Below are 14873 nucleotides of genomic sequence, written 5' to 3'. Positions count from 1 at the left end.
CGATAAGGAAGGCTAATATTTGACCAACAATAATACATATTTTAACAACCACGGAGAACACCTGTACTAACAAAGCTATTCATTATCGTTTATTAATCAGAACATTCACAAATAACCGACCATAATAAACAGGGAAGGCAAACAACTGTTTACGGTCTTTAGGAAGGCAGGATCACGCACAAATTAAGATCATTCACACACACACACTTCATATATATGATACTTTGAGTATCATAATACTCAAAGTTCAGGTATCTAAATTGGTATTGAGAAGGAAAGAATGCTATCACTACCTCTCAAAAATATATTTCATTAGAATGAAAAAAAGTTAGCTGGCCCAAATCTAATATGGAAATCGACCGTGTGTGACCTGTTGTATTCATAAAAATGATGTGTGTGTCAGGGTATCAGAGAATATGAAGCATCATTGTGACAACCCCATCAATTCTATACTTTATTTCATTTTAAATTGTTTAATTGTTTTGATTCAGACCTCAAGGTGTGTGAGTGAAACCTTTCTCTCTGGAGTAAGAGGTTATCGTTACTTATGTTTGCATGACGTCAGAGCAAGTCAGGACAAATATCTGACTGCCTTCCATCGTGCACCAATCGCCGGTGATAGATTCTGTGCAGGCCTGGCTAATAAAATGGTTAACAGTAGTTCACTTAGTTATAATAATCACCATCTACCAAGAATTAACCCTGTGCTATTCTACAGGTGCTGTCCTACAGGTGCCCTCACGTCAACAGACTGATCTTCATGACACCTGTCTGATATAGTTGAAAGTGTACCTTGAAGTGTCACATGATTTCTAGTTCTATCTCTAATAGGGTGTGCTAATCTATTGTAACATATTTTGCTGTTAATTTTGTACTATATCATGTTTATATGTATATGTGTCTATTCTATTTCTTACCTTTTTAATCATATTGTTTATTTTTGCTATCGTTTTTTGTCTTTTGAAATATTCTGTCGTTTGGCTGCTGGGATAAACAAATTTCCCCATTTGCGGGACATTGAAGGATTTCTGATTCTGATATTGTAAAGAAAGTAATGTAACGTGATCAAGCAGCCACCTAATAATGAAAAGTCAGTGTCAGGATCAGCATGCACTTCTACAATTAAATAATAGAATGCAGCATGTTTTTCGATGATTCAGTATTTTAATGTGTCTGACGTGACAGCAAACGTTTTATGAATTCATCAAGGTAAAGTACAAAAGTGACAGGCCTCACAAAGTAGAGAGAGAAACGAGGGTGTAATCTTCCTCTCTTTAATCACATGTAGGGTTTAAGTCTGGAGGCTATCAGCTCCGAGCGCGACAGAATTGAATTTTCAAAGTGTGATTAAAGTATTGTAGTGAGAGCCAAAGGTTGGAGCTCAGGAACAGGTGATTAATCAAACCCCACCAACACACAGGACGACTTTCCTTTCACCTCTCTGCAAATTTTATCAGCAGGTTTGAAGCCTGGGACGTTACAGTGAGGAGGAGGAGGAGGAGGAGGAGTCCTTTGTGCAGACAGAGCAAAGTGTCACGAGGAAAGAATGACATGCTTCAGTCAGAAGTCGAACAGGTCAAATAAAGAGAACTTTGATGCAAATAATGACGAACAATGACAAAAGTTTTGTCGACACATCATGTGTCATATCTCACAAAGTTTAGTCTTTCTCACTAAATTCATGTATTTTGATTGTATATCTTATGAAATATCATATTAATAACTGATACCTCAGAGGGAAAATAGAGTTGTATAGTACGACAGTTTCAGGTGTTTAAGGTGGTTTTGGGAAAAAGAAAATTAATGAATCCGGTTACAGGGAGAAAAAATCTGTGAGAAAATATAACTTTTTCTTCTTGATAATAAATATTTTGATGTGAGGTTGTGGGAAGACCCTTTTTTGATCTTTCATAGAGACCATAAAAATCATGTAATAAACTGTTTAACACAGGCGAAAACTAAATCTTCATATTTGTTGCACAGTTTTATAAGATGTGCATTAACTCTGTCTGCAGTTGGATCAATGACAAAAAAAAGACTCAACACAATCTCATAAAATCAAGCACAAATGTTGTCTTCTTAATAAATATGCATAAATCTAAGTGTGTATGGCCACTTTCCTTTACATGTTAAAATGTACACACATGTACACATGTTATTTCTGGCTTCTTTGGAATAAAAAAAGGCAAACCAGACATCCAGTGAGATGAACAAATGAGTTTTCCCCTTTGACTGCCTGCTTGTGCTGGATAACATGCTTATCTGCTTTCACACACACACACAGCATCCCGAGATACAACATCAAAAAACTAAAATTACTCTCTTGCGGCTGTTTGCCTCTGCACACCAGTCAAGTTGCTGTTCCTGAGCTGTGGTGTTGAACACTGATCATAATTCATGAACATATATACATATAACATAACATAACATAATCATGAAGTAGTGATGTTGACCCTTTGACTTTGTGGATCTAAACTGTCTAACAAAAGCACCATCATTTAACTCTACTAGACATTTGTGTAGATTGGGTCATCATTATCATGTGAATTGGTGAGTGCTTGCCAAAAATGTGTTTTGTGAGGTCACAGCAGTGGCTGACTCCTGATGTTTGAGGGGTAGGGGCAAAAAAAAGATAAAAAGGTGGGGCATCAGTACACAGAAAGCTGTGATGTATCTCTATTTAAGAGAGGGCACTTTACTATGATTTGTCTGCTGGATGCCCACCAGTGGGTCACAGTTGCCTCGACCTTTGACCTTTTACCTCGAGGATGCTTGTGCCAAAGAATTTCCCTCAAGAAAAGTTAATGAGTTTTTGTGTTAGGACAGACGAAAAAACCAACAGATGGATACCACGGAGGCATAAAAAACCACTGCACCCTCGCTTCTACAGCCGAGTCATCCTGCAGCCAACAGCAACATAAAGCTGATGATGTCAGCTGACTGATATTGACGGGACAGAAACGCTCAGTTATAATAATGATAATAAAATGTGACACATGTAGTACAGCAGGGTTTGATTCACTGAAGAAGAGGGAAGTAGCTAACAGACAAGAGTTTGTGGATCCAAAAACACAGAAGCGAGTGGAGACATGAGGGAAGTGAGAGACAACTGAATGAGATGTAGAGTTCTGTAAATCATCCAAAAACACACAGTGACTCACTAAAGAGTCTGAATATTACCAGATACTGTAGATCTGAATGAAGACAGTGAGTGTAATTTCTGCATTTCAAACACTGAACGATGAAGTGATGAAGTTACTTTAATTTTCCGCAAAGAGCTTCTGTGTGAAAACATTTAGGGAAGTGAAAGACACCTGATCCACCTGACGGACCACAGAAACAACAGAGCAGATAATCTGGGTTCATATGAAGAGCTAAAACTGTACCGGTGAACAAACATAACCGTGATTTAGATTCTCAGCTGGGATGAATTGTTGCTTTTCATTTTATGTGATTCCATAATTAATATGTTGGACTGTTTGAAGAACTTCACAAGCAAGAGGCTTCCAATATAGTTTCAGCAGAGCCTCAAGAAAATACATTTCAGTAGTTATTACATTAAATATCAAGAGGAAATCACACAGAATAGACTAAACGTGTGTGATTTGGTTAAAGACATGCAGCAGTTTTAGAGAATTTTATAGTTTTTCTCACTTTGTAAGAGTCAGAAACAAATAATTGCCTTAGGACAGACCTCTTTTATGTATATGGTGCTACAGTAATGTCAAACATAATAGGCTCTCTTGGCTCAATTGTTGAACATCTATTGGATAACATAACATACTTGGGATCTTGTTGCCATTGAGAAATCAAGCAGGAGTGAGGGGAGAGTCTTAGAAAACTATTTTCCAAACAAATTATTAATGCATCAAGAAATGATTTGGCAAATTAATCAATAATGAAAATATTTGTCTATTGCAACTTCTATATAAGAAAACAAGAAAATATATTAAACTTGTATAAATTAAAAATGTGGCAAATGTGCTATAATCTCACTTTAATTTGTATTCCCTATTAACTGAGCAACAGAGCATCAACTATTAGACGGTTTATTGGAAAGAAAGCAATTTCTTTAAACAAAAATGCCAAACATCTGATGGTTCTTGGATGTGAGACTTATAGTCACATACAGTAGCTCACCAATTTCTACATTTTATAGACAAAACAATTACTGAAAACAGAAATAGAAAATAGTTGGGCAGATTATTCTGTATTAAATAGAATCATTACTTGTCGCCTGTTCAACAAAATACAAAACTGACGAAGTGTAATAAATTCAAACAACAGGGACAAAATGTCCTTGAAGTGACGAGAATACTGGAAAGTTTGAACATCTTTGACTCCATGACGACAAAGCAAACTCCATCCAGTGAATAAGACCACGTGATATGGCCAGAAACCCCAGAACAAGCTACAGAGTTGAGTTTCCCTGGTACACTTACTTTCTGTGTGGCTTCTTGCTGCGTCGGCTCTTTGCTGACATGTTGCCTGTGGGAGCGTCGGTCTTGTTTTGACAGACAGAAGACCGACTCATGTCAGCAGCTCCACCAGCATCGCTGTCACTACCATCAGCGTCTCTGTCTCTCCCTTCCTCTACTTCCTCTCTCACTGCAGCTGCACACAGGGGTCACGCTTCTCCGTCGACTATTTCCTGTCCTCTAACCCAACCTTCCTCATGGCTGCTCATTTCTTCTTTTTGACCTTGTGAAGACTCTGCACAGACTCCACCCCATGTAATGTGAACGGCCCGTTTCCTGCACTCTTCAATGCAGTACTCAAATCAGATTATCCAATTATTCATTGTCTATTAAAGCTCGTCCATCCACTCTAGACTCATCTGACTTCCTCATAGGAGCCCAAAGGTTTTCTGAGGAAGAGAGTAGAAACAAAACAAACCAGCTGAGCAAGATCATCCACGCTTTTATAGGCTTCATCGACCCAAGTCATGCTTGAATTGATCCGAGTCATCTTAATCCAAGCACACACTGGAGCAGGCTCATTGCTAATGTATAAACTAGCTCATCATTTATCGACATATACACATATGTCGTTAAATAGATAAGAAGGAATTTACAATGCAGTAAAATGTCAGTTGTAGAGACTCAGAAACAGTGTCCCCGTCATACAGTTTGCCAATGTGTTGTCTAAAAAACATAACGGGTAAAGCAGCTATGCTGAAAATGCTTTAGTAAAGATGAGTGAAGATTAAAGATAAAAATAAAATGTGATCTTTGCACCAAAGGACATTTCTAAACTTGTCAGATTTTCTTTTTCTTTATTAAATTAACCATTTGAGGCCCGAAAAGGGTCAAATTATTGAATAATTCATAGAGGAAACTGCAAATATTGGACCATTAATCATCCTGCAATCCTTCAGATTTATCTTGTGACTCTTTGGAGCAGCCTGATCTTTAGGTTGTAAACATATTTTCTTCATGATGATATGTTGAAGCAGCAAACTTGTCTATTTGAGTATGATTTTGAATGCAGAGCCTTCACTTGTATTGGAGTATTTTCACACTTACAATGAGTTTTAGAGTGTCGAGGGGAAAAAAGTGGAAATGACGGAGGCGGAACCCCATATAGCCACATGTCACCATAGCAACAATCTTTAAAGAATTATATATACATACACGGGCCTCAGGCTGCACAAACACGTTCAAGTGTCAAGTTTTACGTCAATATAAAGACTGAAATCTGCTTTACAATCTAAAAGAACTATTCACATTTCTGTCTTCACTCAGGACCCTGAAATGTTTTAGTTTAAATGAGATAATTTAACATTTTCTACATTCATTAATTATTTCCAAATACTTTCTGCTGATCTGAGGTGGGAACAACAGGCTAATTTTAGTTCCTGCAAGCGTTGACATCATTTTAATCACTTTAATTTGACACAATTTTACTCTGTTAGTTGCATTTGATACATTAAACTCAACATGAATTCTGCAACTGAGAATCAAATCCTTGGATGATTATGATTTTAATTAATGGATTAACTGCTTTATTTTAAAATATCGAAAAAAAAAGTGAAAAAAAAAAAAATGCTTCTGACAAAGAAAAGCATCAAATCTTCACATTTGAGAAGCTGGAACAGGCAAATATTTGGCATTACTGCTGAAAAATGACAGTAATAATCAATTATCATACTTGTCAATCCATCGTCTAATCGTTGCAGCTCTACTGAACAGCACTCAAACTCGAAGATCAGATCAACAAACAAAGCTTTGTGTATTAACGCTCCTCTGTTGTGATTATTTATAACACCTCTGTGCTCATTAGCAGCTATAATAACTTCATAGTCTCACCTCATTAACGTCACTGAACCATCAACACTGTGGGAGTTCAGCGTCAATGTCACACGTTAAGATTTATCTACTGACTCAGTAAACAATCCGACACGCCGTGAATCATCAATCCTTTGAGTCCTGCAGCCTCTGTTGCCAGGCAGACTTCATCTGCAGGTAGAAACAGCTGAGTCACTGCAGCCCTTTATGCTGTCTGTTTCTGAGCAACTGTACCACAGAGCTGGAAAGAAGATGAGACTTCACTTCCACATCTGCTGGTATTTAATCTTTTGTTATGTCTCTATGTTTTATCAGAAGCATTTTTTCTCGATGGTGGCGATAATGTTGCTCCCACAGACATGAGTCAGGGCGTAGAGGGACAGTCAGAGATAAAAAATGTGTCCTGCAGCACAGGAGGGCAGCTGCAGGCTTTGTGTCGGCTCGTCCTTGAGAGAGAGCAACCTATCTCAGACTAAATATTTGATCACAGCTGTGTATTCGTTAGTGTGACTGCAGAATATCAGAGCACATGCGTGTGAATCCATCAGCGACATTGGAAAACTGCAGATTCTTTATCACCCACGTTATCAGTAGATGCACAGTGGAAGTTGTTAGCTAAAGTGCTAACAAAGCACAAGCCTCTGTCGTCCTTTGGGATGAGTGTCGCGCAGAAATAGTTTTATCCGGAGCAGGACGGTGTTGCACTGAACTGCAGAGACACTGCAGCATGTCACGAGTTTTCAGAGTAAAAAACAAAAAAGAGGATTATTTTCTGACACTGTTTTATTGTTAATGTCGCTACAGAAAAGTGGAAATGAAAATGAGCAAATTAATTTGTAATAATGTAATTAAGACTACGGAAAATTTAGATAATGACTTAGGTATAAAATAAAATGAATGAATTACAAGTGGGAGGCTGATGAGTGCAAAACTATGAATCCTCTTATTCCTCATTCCCAAGAAGCAACATGAGGTTGATCCGACTCCAGAGTGCTGTCATTATGATGCTTCACACCTTCTTACTACATCTGCTGTCTTTTCTCAAACGTCAAGAGCTACTTTAACTTAATCCCCTCAGATTTACAGTGAAGGCACTAACACTTACTGTGAAGCACCAAGAGAACGTCTAACCTGAGTCCTCACGGGCTTCTCAGGAACGAGTGGATAAATAATTAAAATAACGAAACAATGTGTGAAGCGAAGGAGAAGCGAAGGTTGTAGTCACACTGCAGAACAGTCAGGAAGATAAAAATAAGAAAAAAAAATGACAGCTGTTAATATAAATAAACCTTTTCCACAGAAGACAGCTTGACACGTCATAGTAGGAAAATCACAGCTGTAAATAATACAATTAATTCCATGAAGTTGCTTGAGTTTTATGTTCCTGGTGTTATATCACTCTGTCATGACCTCCTGGGAAACTGAATCATTAGATAAAATTACAAGTACTTATCTCTTCTGAAAGATATCAAAGGTATTGCAAATGTTCACTGTGCAGCACCCATCTACAATATTGTTTACTGTGGTTCATCATAATATTCAATTTCCCATGCTGTCTAGCTGTGGTGGTAACGTTCTTACTGTGGGGATCATCCACTCCTGAGTCAATGTGCAGGAAGCAGTGCGGTATCTGATGATCCGGGATGAGAACGTGTGACTATATACCTAATATTAAAACACATTGGTAAGCTAGCTGCACATTACTGTTATTCCAGTTTATTATGTCATACACTTTTAAACACTATATGTTGTAGGGGGTCATTGCTCTGTATCTCTGTCTCTGAGAAATGTTGAAGACCCCTGATCTAAATCGAGAACCAAAACATAAGTGTCGGTAAATTACCTCCCTGCAAAGGAAAAGTATGAGTCAGTCTGGAACTGTGATGTTTGTTTACAACTGATAGTCTGGGAAATCATTCCTGTGTTGGGTCTGTTTACAGTAACGCCTGAACTGTCTGACCGAATAATGTGTTGAGTACGTGGTGAAATGTTATTCCACAGGAATAGGGACCACACATCATTCTGATAAAAGATCCTTTTCCTTCCAAAGAGTCTGGGGCTTTTCCTTGATATTTACATTATCTTGCCAGCATCTGTGGCAGCGCTCCAATCTGTGTCATGTTTATTCAAAACCATATATATGGGATATATTTTCTCGTCATGTTTGCTGCTCGGTTCTTCTTCTGTTTATTAATAACAAACTACTGCTGCAGTCTGTTTTATTGTCCTAGAGAATTCTTTCCCAGGAAAGCGCACATCAATGTAGACATAATGTTATCAAATCTGTATTCAGGTTATATTTTCTGGGAAACTGGCAATAGAGTACTACAACTGAGATGTATTTAGAGAAAATGTCTCTAAAACCGAGAAAATACTGCCTGTCACCCATCAGAGATCAAACAAAAACTAAATTTTCTCACACAGCTGCCTAAAACGACACATTAAAACTGTTAAACTACACAGTCTAATCGTTAGGTGATGCATCAGATCAACATAGACCAAGCCTGTCATTTAGTTCTCAGTCTCTGGGAGAACTCAACTCTCTCAACTCAACTCAACTTTATTTATAAAGCGCTTTAAGCAGCCGCAGCTGGGACAAAGTGCTGTACATAAAACATAGGAAACAACAAATAGAATAAAATAAATAAAAAACAATAAAATAATAAAAATGTTAAAACAATAAAAACAATAAGACATTAAAACACTAAACAACAGCAGAGTCTCAAGCTGGGTTGAAGGCCAAGGAATAAAAATGGGTTTTAAGATACGTTTTAAAAATGGACAGTGAGGGGGCTTGTCTGACATGGAGCGGGAGGGCGTTCCAAAGTTTGGGACCGGCGATAGAAAAGGCTCTTTCCCCTCTGAGCTTCTGCTTAGACCTCGGTACCTCCAGGAGCAGCTGGTCAGCTGACCTAAGGCACCGGGCAGGAGCGTAGTGATGGAGCAGCTCAGAGAGGTAAGGCGGGGCGAGACCATTTAAAGATTTAAAAACAAATAAAATAATCTTAAAATGGACTCTAAAATGCACAGGCAGCCAGTGGAGGGAGGCCAGAATGGGAGTAATGTGCTCCCTCTTACGTGCTCCAGTTAGGAGGCGAGCAGCAGCGTTCTGGACTAACTGGAGACGTGTGAGGGAGGACTGGCTGACTCCAAAATAAAGTGCATTACAGTAATCCAACCGAGATGTAATGAAGGCATGGATTACTGTTTCAAAGTGCTTTTGTGCAAGAATAGGCTTCACCTTTGCCAGCTGCCTCAGGTGAAAGAAGCTGGACTTTACTATTGCACCAATTTGCCGGTCCAGTTTAAAATCACTGTCCATTTTAAAACCCAAGTTTGAGACTGTTGGCTTCATATAGTGCTCCAAAGAACAAGGCTTCATTTCCCATGAAGGCTGCAGTATATACAGAGAGCTGCTGCTATTTTCTGAGATGTTTTTCTCTGCACCCCTGGGACTCCCTACAGTCCCCAAATAACACTCCGGGCACTTGAATTTAACATTCCCCTCTTCTCCTCTCTTCTCTTATCAACCGCGCTTCCTTTTTCACTGGAGTAACGCTGCGTCGGCTCTGCTCCATTTCCACAAGTCATTTTTCCACAAAAGTCTTGTCTCGAGTAGAGAAGCCATCTTAAATCCTCCTTTTCTCTGACAATCCAGCGCTCCCTCAGGATTTGGATCTGGGTCAAAAAATTATTCCTTCTCATTTCTTGACATGGTGAACTACGTCGAGGATGATTTCTAGGAGGGTGCACCACTTTTTCCAGCTTTAATTACTCACATGGCTTTACTCCTGTTAATTCAACAGCTCTGCAGCGTGTTGTGTCACTGTGTGGTGGGCAGAAGGGCTGATATCCGACACCTCTGAAGGAGTGAGAGGGAGCTTGCTCACGTCTGAATCAGCAAGACAAGACTGATGTGACGGTGCGGTTACAAAGAGATGCAAAGTGGTGCTTTATGGTGCATAAATATGCCAACAAACTAAGGTGTGCAGAGTTCACACACTCAGAAGAGAGGAATGAAAAAATGCAAACGCTTCAAAATAAGACAACCCGCTGAGACCGACTCTGAGGCAGCCAGATGTAACTCCCTATCTGTACTCTCTCATCACACACACGCACGCACGCACGAACGCGCGCGCGCGCGCACACACACACACACACCACAAAACCACTGTGGACGCTGCACTGAGCCCAGATATCCTCCTCCTCAGATTTCCCATTCAGACATCCGACTGTCCGGGGGAAATCATTAATGACACGGTGAGCGGTGAGTTTTCCACACAGCCGATCTGTCCACCAGCTCACATTAACACAGAGAAAGGACGAGTGACGTGCATCAAAGTCTGTTCACAGGTGTTCAAGGGTAACACTGCACGTGTTTGGAACGTTTTTACGAAGCCTATTGTGGCTCCGGAGGGAAGCTGCATGAAATCTGATCAGCTGGGTCTGAAGACTGAAGAATTTTAGATTCAATATAATCTGTGGCCGTGGAATAAAACCGAAGTGAGAGTACCAGACCTCTGCAGTCTGCTCCTCATCTCTGCTGTAGGCTAACATCCAAAGGCAACATTAGAAGCTGCAAGCATGAAACACAGAAGAACTTGGAACTCTGACATTTCCAACTTCATACCAGAAAAAGACCAATGGAACGCCACTCAAAGTTGAAATTCCTACTTGTAAACTCGTTGCAAATCTGTCTTTCTGACTTCATGAGGGAACAGCTGTCCGACGCCACACTGCATTGGCAGCGACCATGGAAAGAGAATACAGTAGGATATATTTGTAGAAGACAGTATTTTTATAAGGCTACAGACTGGAATATTAAGATAGTTTTCAGCTATTAAAGCGCTGTAAAATAAATGTGTTACGTCCGTACTTGCCAACCTTGAGACCTCAAGAATAGGGATGATTTCGATACCAGAGCTGATTCAAGGACTGTGTTTCCTGCATAAGTAAAATGCAACAGCATTTTTATTTCAAATAATTACTCTACCTTGTGCATTAACTTGTATAAATCTGTGCAACGCGGCAGTTATACTCCTGCGGCATTAAGTAATATTCATCTCTTTTCATTCATTAATTTATAATTGTACTGCCCCTAAGAGAGTCTCCACACGTCACTGCCCTGTTTGTCAGCCTCTTGATGGGGATTAACATGGCAGATTTTACAGCCCCTTTCCTTTAAAGCTTTACAAAAGAATCAGGAATACTTCTCCCCAAGGTCATCTGGAATTTGTTCAAATATTCTATCTCCTCTTCATTTCGCAATACAGTAGACTACACACTGTACAGTGCCAGAAATAGGTTGTGAGAAATAAAGAAGGGTAAAATGTGTGAAAATCTGTCATAAATTGGGAGAAAAATGGCCCAGGAAGAGAGAGACATCATTTTGTCAGGGTCAGTCAAGTTTCTTTGTTGTGTGCACATTGAACACATGAAGGTCCAAAACTTTTTATTTTGGCATTGACTAAAGCATCACATAAATCTCTGACTTAACTGACAGTGGTAAAGTTGTGTTGTGGGTAATGCAGGCACCTCGTTCTGATAAGGAGGAAGAATGTGCAGATGATAAAAGAGCCGTCCTGTTAATGTATAACAGTCCATTTGTACAAAGAGACAGTAAAATATAACAGACTGCACCTTTAAATTACAGCTTTTTTCCTTTCAGAGGGTAAAGGTAAACAACGACAAACTCCGTCAGTTACAACTCCTCGACGAGAGGTTGTTTTTATCTCCGGCTCATCAGAAACAAGGTCAGCTCGTTGAAAGACGTGAGAGACGGAGAGAAAAGAGATATTACATAAGATCATCAGAAACAAAAACTGCTGCTGCTGCAACAACAACAACAACAACATCTGTGTCCTATTAATAGAACTGCCGTGTGAAGCCTGCCCCACTTTCAAAGTAAATAACTTCTCGTCAAGTTAACGAGTTTATCAGCACTAATGGGAATTACCTGTCATAGAGCTGACTAATATTTATGCTGCAGTGTCATGACAGCGATTAAAAACAATTCTGAGCGTGACACTACGTCGGGGTGTTTTATGTGGGAGAAAATTAATCAAAAAACAAACAAACAAAACAGCGTTATCTATTATCATGTATGTGTTAAGGGGGGCTATGTAACAAAAAACAAAAATAAATATTTGTTTTCATTTAATAAAGGGGAATTCCACCATAAAAACTGTTGATTTTATTCTTTGTACTTCCAAATACTATCTAAGAATCTAACATCTCATAAAAGGGACCTGAAGCCAGCCTCGACTGAAGCTGTTGGCACAAGTCTCAAATTCCAGTTTAGTAATCGATGGCAATTAGTGAGTCTCAACCATCTGTGAGCCCCATTTTTTATTCTTGTGCTCAGATGCAGCGTGTCATCCGATCTGAAGGTTCAGTGACACCTGAACTTTAAATCTAAACAAAATTTTAACCCATCTGTTTAAATGCCTACATTTGTGCAAAAAATGTCATCATTATGACTGATTTAAATGGACTATAACCTGCTCCACTCTCAATTACTCTTAATCCAAAGCCAACATGGATGAAAGATCCTTCACCTGTTAGAAAATGGAAATTTGATCATCTGCAACTCTGTAATGACCGTGCAAACTTAATCTCTTTTGGAAGATGGTGTGATACGACTGAAAGCTTCGGTACAGCTGCTCGCTGGACCAAATATTACTTCTTGAATGGCAGTGGCTGTGTAATATAACAAATCAATAATAAATGTAATCCATGGTTTTGCATTGTCTTTAATATGGATCTTCAGTTGCAGCCCAAGAGAAGATCTGTGCTCAGTGTTAACCCGCAAGATATGGGTTAAAGATTTAAAATGTGAATAGATTTCTTTCACGCGGACACACATGAGATCTCACTGCCCACACACACAACGTGCTGCAGTCTAATGCTTCAGTTTCGAGGTGTCAGATCTGCAGACTTTCAAACGTGGCACCACATGTGAAGAGAAAACTGCCGGAGACTGAAACACAAACCTGCCTATTCTTCTCCTAAACAAAACCCCTTGGAAAGTAAAACCAAACCCACCGGCTGCTGCTGTGGAAATGATCACCATGGAGGCAGCTGGAGCTCCACAGAACAGAAACTACATTTCTTAATGATTTATTAGGAGAGAAAAATCAAAGCAAATGATCGATAATGCCTTTAAAATTCTATGTGTGTTTCGACCCGTGTGGTAAAGAATGACGTGAACTTAATGAGCTTCTGTTCCTGTCGTTGTCAAGAAGGAAATCAGTACGATACTAAAGAGGAGGAGAGTTTGATAAGAGCCAGCCGAGACCAGTTCAGTTTATCTGCTTCTTCCGGTTCAGCGTCTCTGGTGCCTGAAGGCTAACCGTTTGTAGTGATGTTTACAGGTGAAGAAGGTGAGTCACAGAGTTTGGTAATAACGCAGAGTGATGTCAGAGGTTTGATGTTCACATGTTCAAGCAGCACGTAGGCCGGAAATCATCTGAACTGCAACCTTTTGTTGGATCCGACTAGAAATCTGTTAACAGTATCAATATAATGTGATCAACTCAAACAGAAGACAAGTAGTAATTCAAGTTGATGTGAGCTCATGACCTTTCTGGGTTAGCATGTTGTTCGCGGTGATGTTTCGTCGATCGTACCTGAAGCAGACGGTGTGCCAGTCAGTGTTGAGGGCCTGGAGGTACTGCTCATCGTAGATCCTCTGTTTGCATCCCGCACAGACGGGCAAACTTCCTCCAGCTGGAACAACAACACAAGGTCAAAGGATGCTCTGATATCAATAACAGCTCTTTGATGTAGTAACTGCTGATGTGTTTGCATGTTATATCTGTCCATACGTCGCCTTCCATGCAAATCATCACCGCCGGTCAAAAATAATCCTCACTGAAGTTCTAGATATCAAACACGCACTGATGTTGGCAGACAGGAAGTTTTAATGAGAGTTTAACTCAGCGGGGTGCGACGACTGACTTTCTAATGAAAAGTCTGCAGTGTTTGGTATCGTATTATTTAGTGAAGTAATAAAAAACATGAAATTTTGCCTCCAATTTTAGAATAATATTTAAACATAAATAAACTTAACTTCCTGTATTTAGCAGAGTTTTGGCTAATTGTTTCTACATTGAATTGTTCCTAGTTAATTGTTAAGAATCTTTAGTAAAATAAGATTGAATAGTTATTTTTAGTTTGCTATATCACTAAAACACATAATGTTTGGTGACGTGTAGTATTTTTTAACCGTTTTTAGGCATTTAAAGAGATTTTGGTACATTTGCAACTAAACTTGCAACACAAAATATATAATAAATGATGCAAAAAAATAAATAAACTCTGTGGAAAACACAGAAACGTGTCTTCAACGGATGCGTTTCTCCTTTGATTTAAACACAGTTTGATAAGAGCTGCTTCCACGAGCTGATCATCCCTCTCTAATGAGGAAAATGTTCATTATGATTAGAGTTTCAGGAAAAAGCAATTTCGCAGACTAAGAACAAGTAATTCTGTTATGCATTAAAGTGAGAGCAGCAGTGTGTGTCTTGTGCTGATATAAATCTGTCCATTGGAAAAGGACGAGCTGACAGCCGCAGATAGCAGATG

At 39.3% G+C, this 14873-nt stretch overlaps 1 protein-coding gene across 2 annotated transcripts in view; it reads right to left on the bottom strand.

Annotated features, from left to right (window-relative positions):
• limk1a (LIM domain kinase 1a) overlaps nt 1-14873 on the bottom strand; it is a 56332-nt gene that overhangs the window by 38380 nt on the left and 3079 nt on the right. Inside the window, exon 2 of one of the 2 annotated variants that reach the window (XM_030397659.1) lies at nt 13916-14015. In XM_030397659.1, the coding sequence (XP_030253519.1) occupies nt 13916-14015 (100 nt within the window). Of the gene's footprint in view, nt 1-4442; nt 4590-13915; nt 14016-14873 lie in introns of those variants that run through there. The other variant, XM_030397669.1, reaches the window with a different exon arrangement.

This window comes from Sparus aurata, chromosome 2 (genome assembly GCF_900880675.1).
Source record: "Sparus aurata chromosome 2, fSpaAur1.1, whole genome shotgun sequence".
Lineage (NCBI taxonomy): Eukaryota > Metazoa > Chordata > Actinopteri > Spariformes > Sparidae > Sparus > Sparus aurata.
The sequence above is the reverse complement of the archived record's forward strand: the minus strand, read 5'-3'. Positions and strand labels throughout refer to the sequence as shown.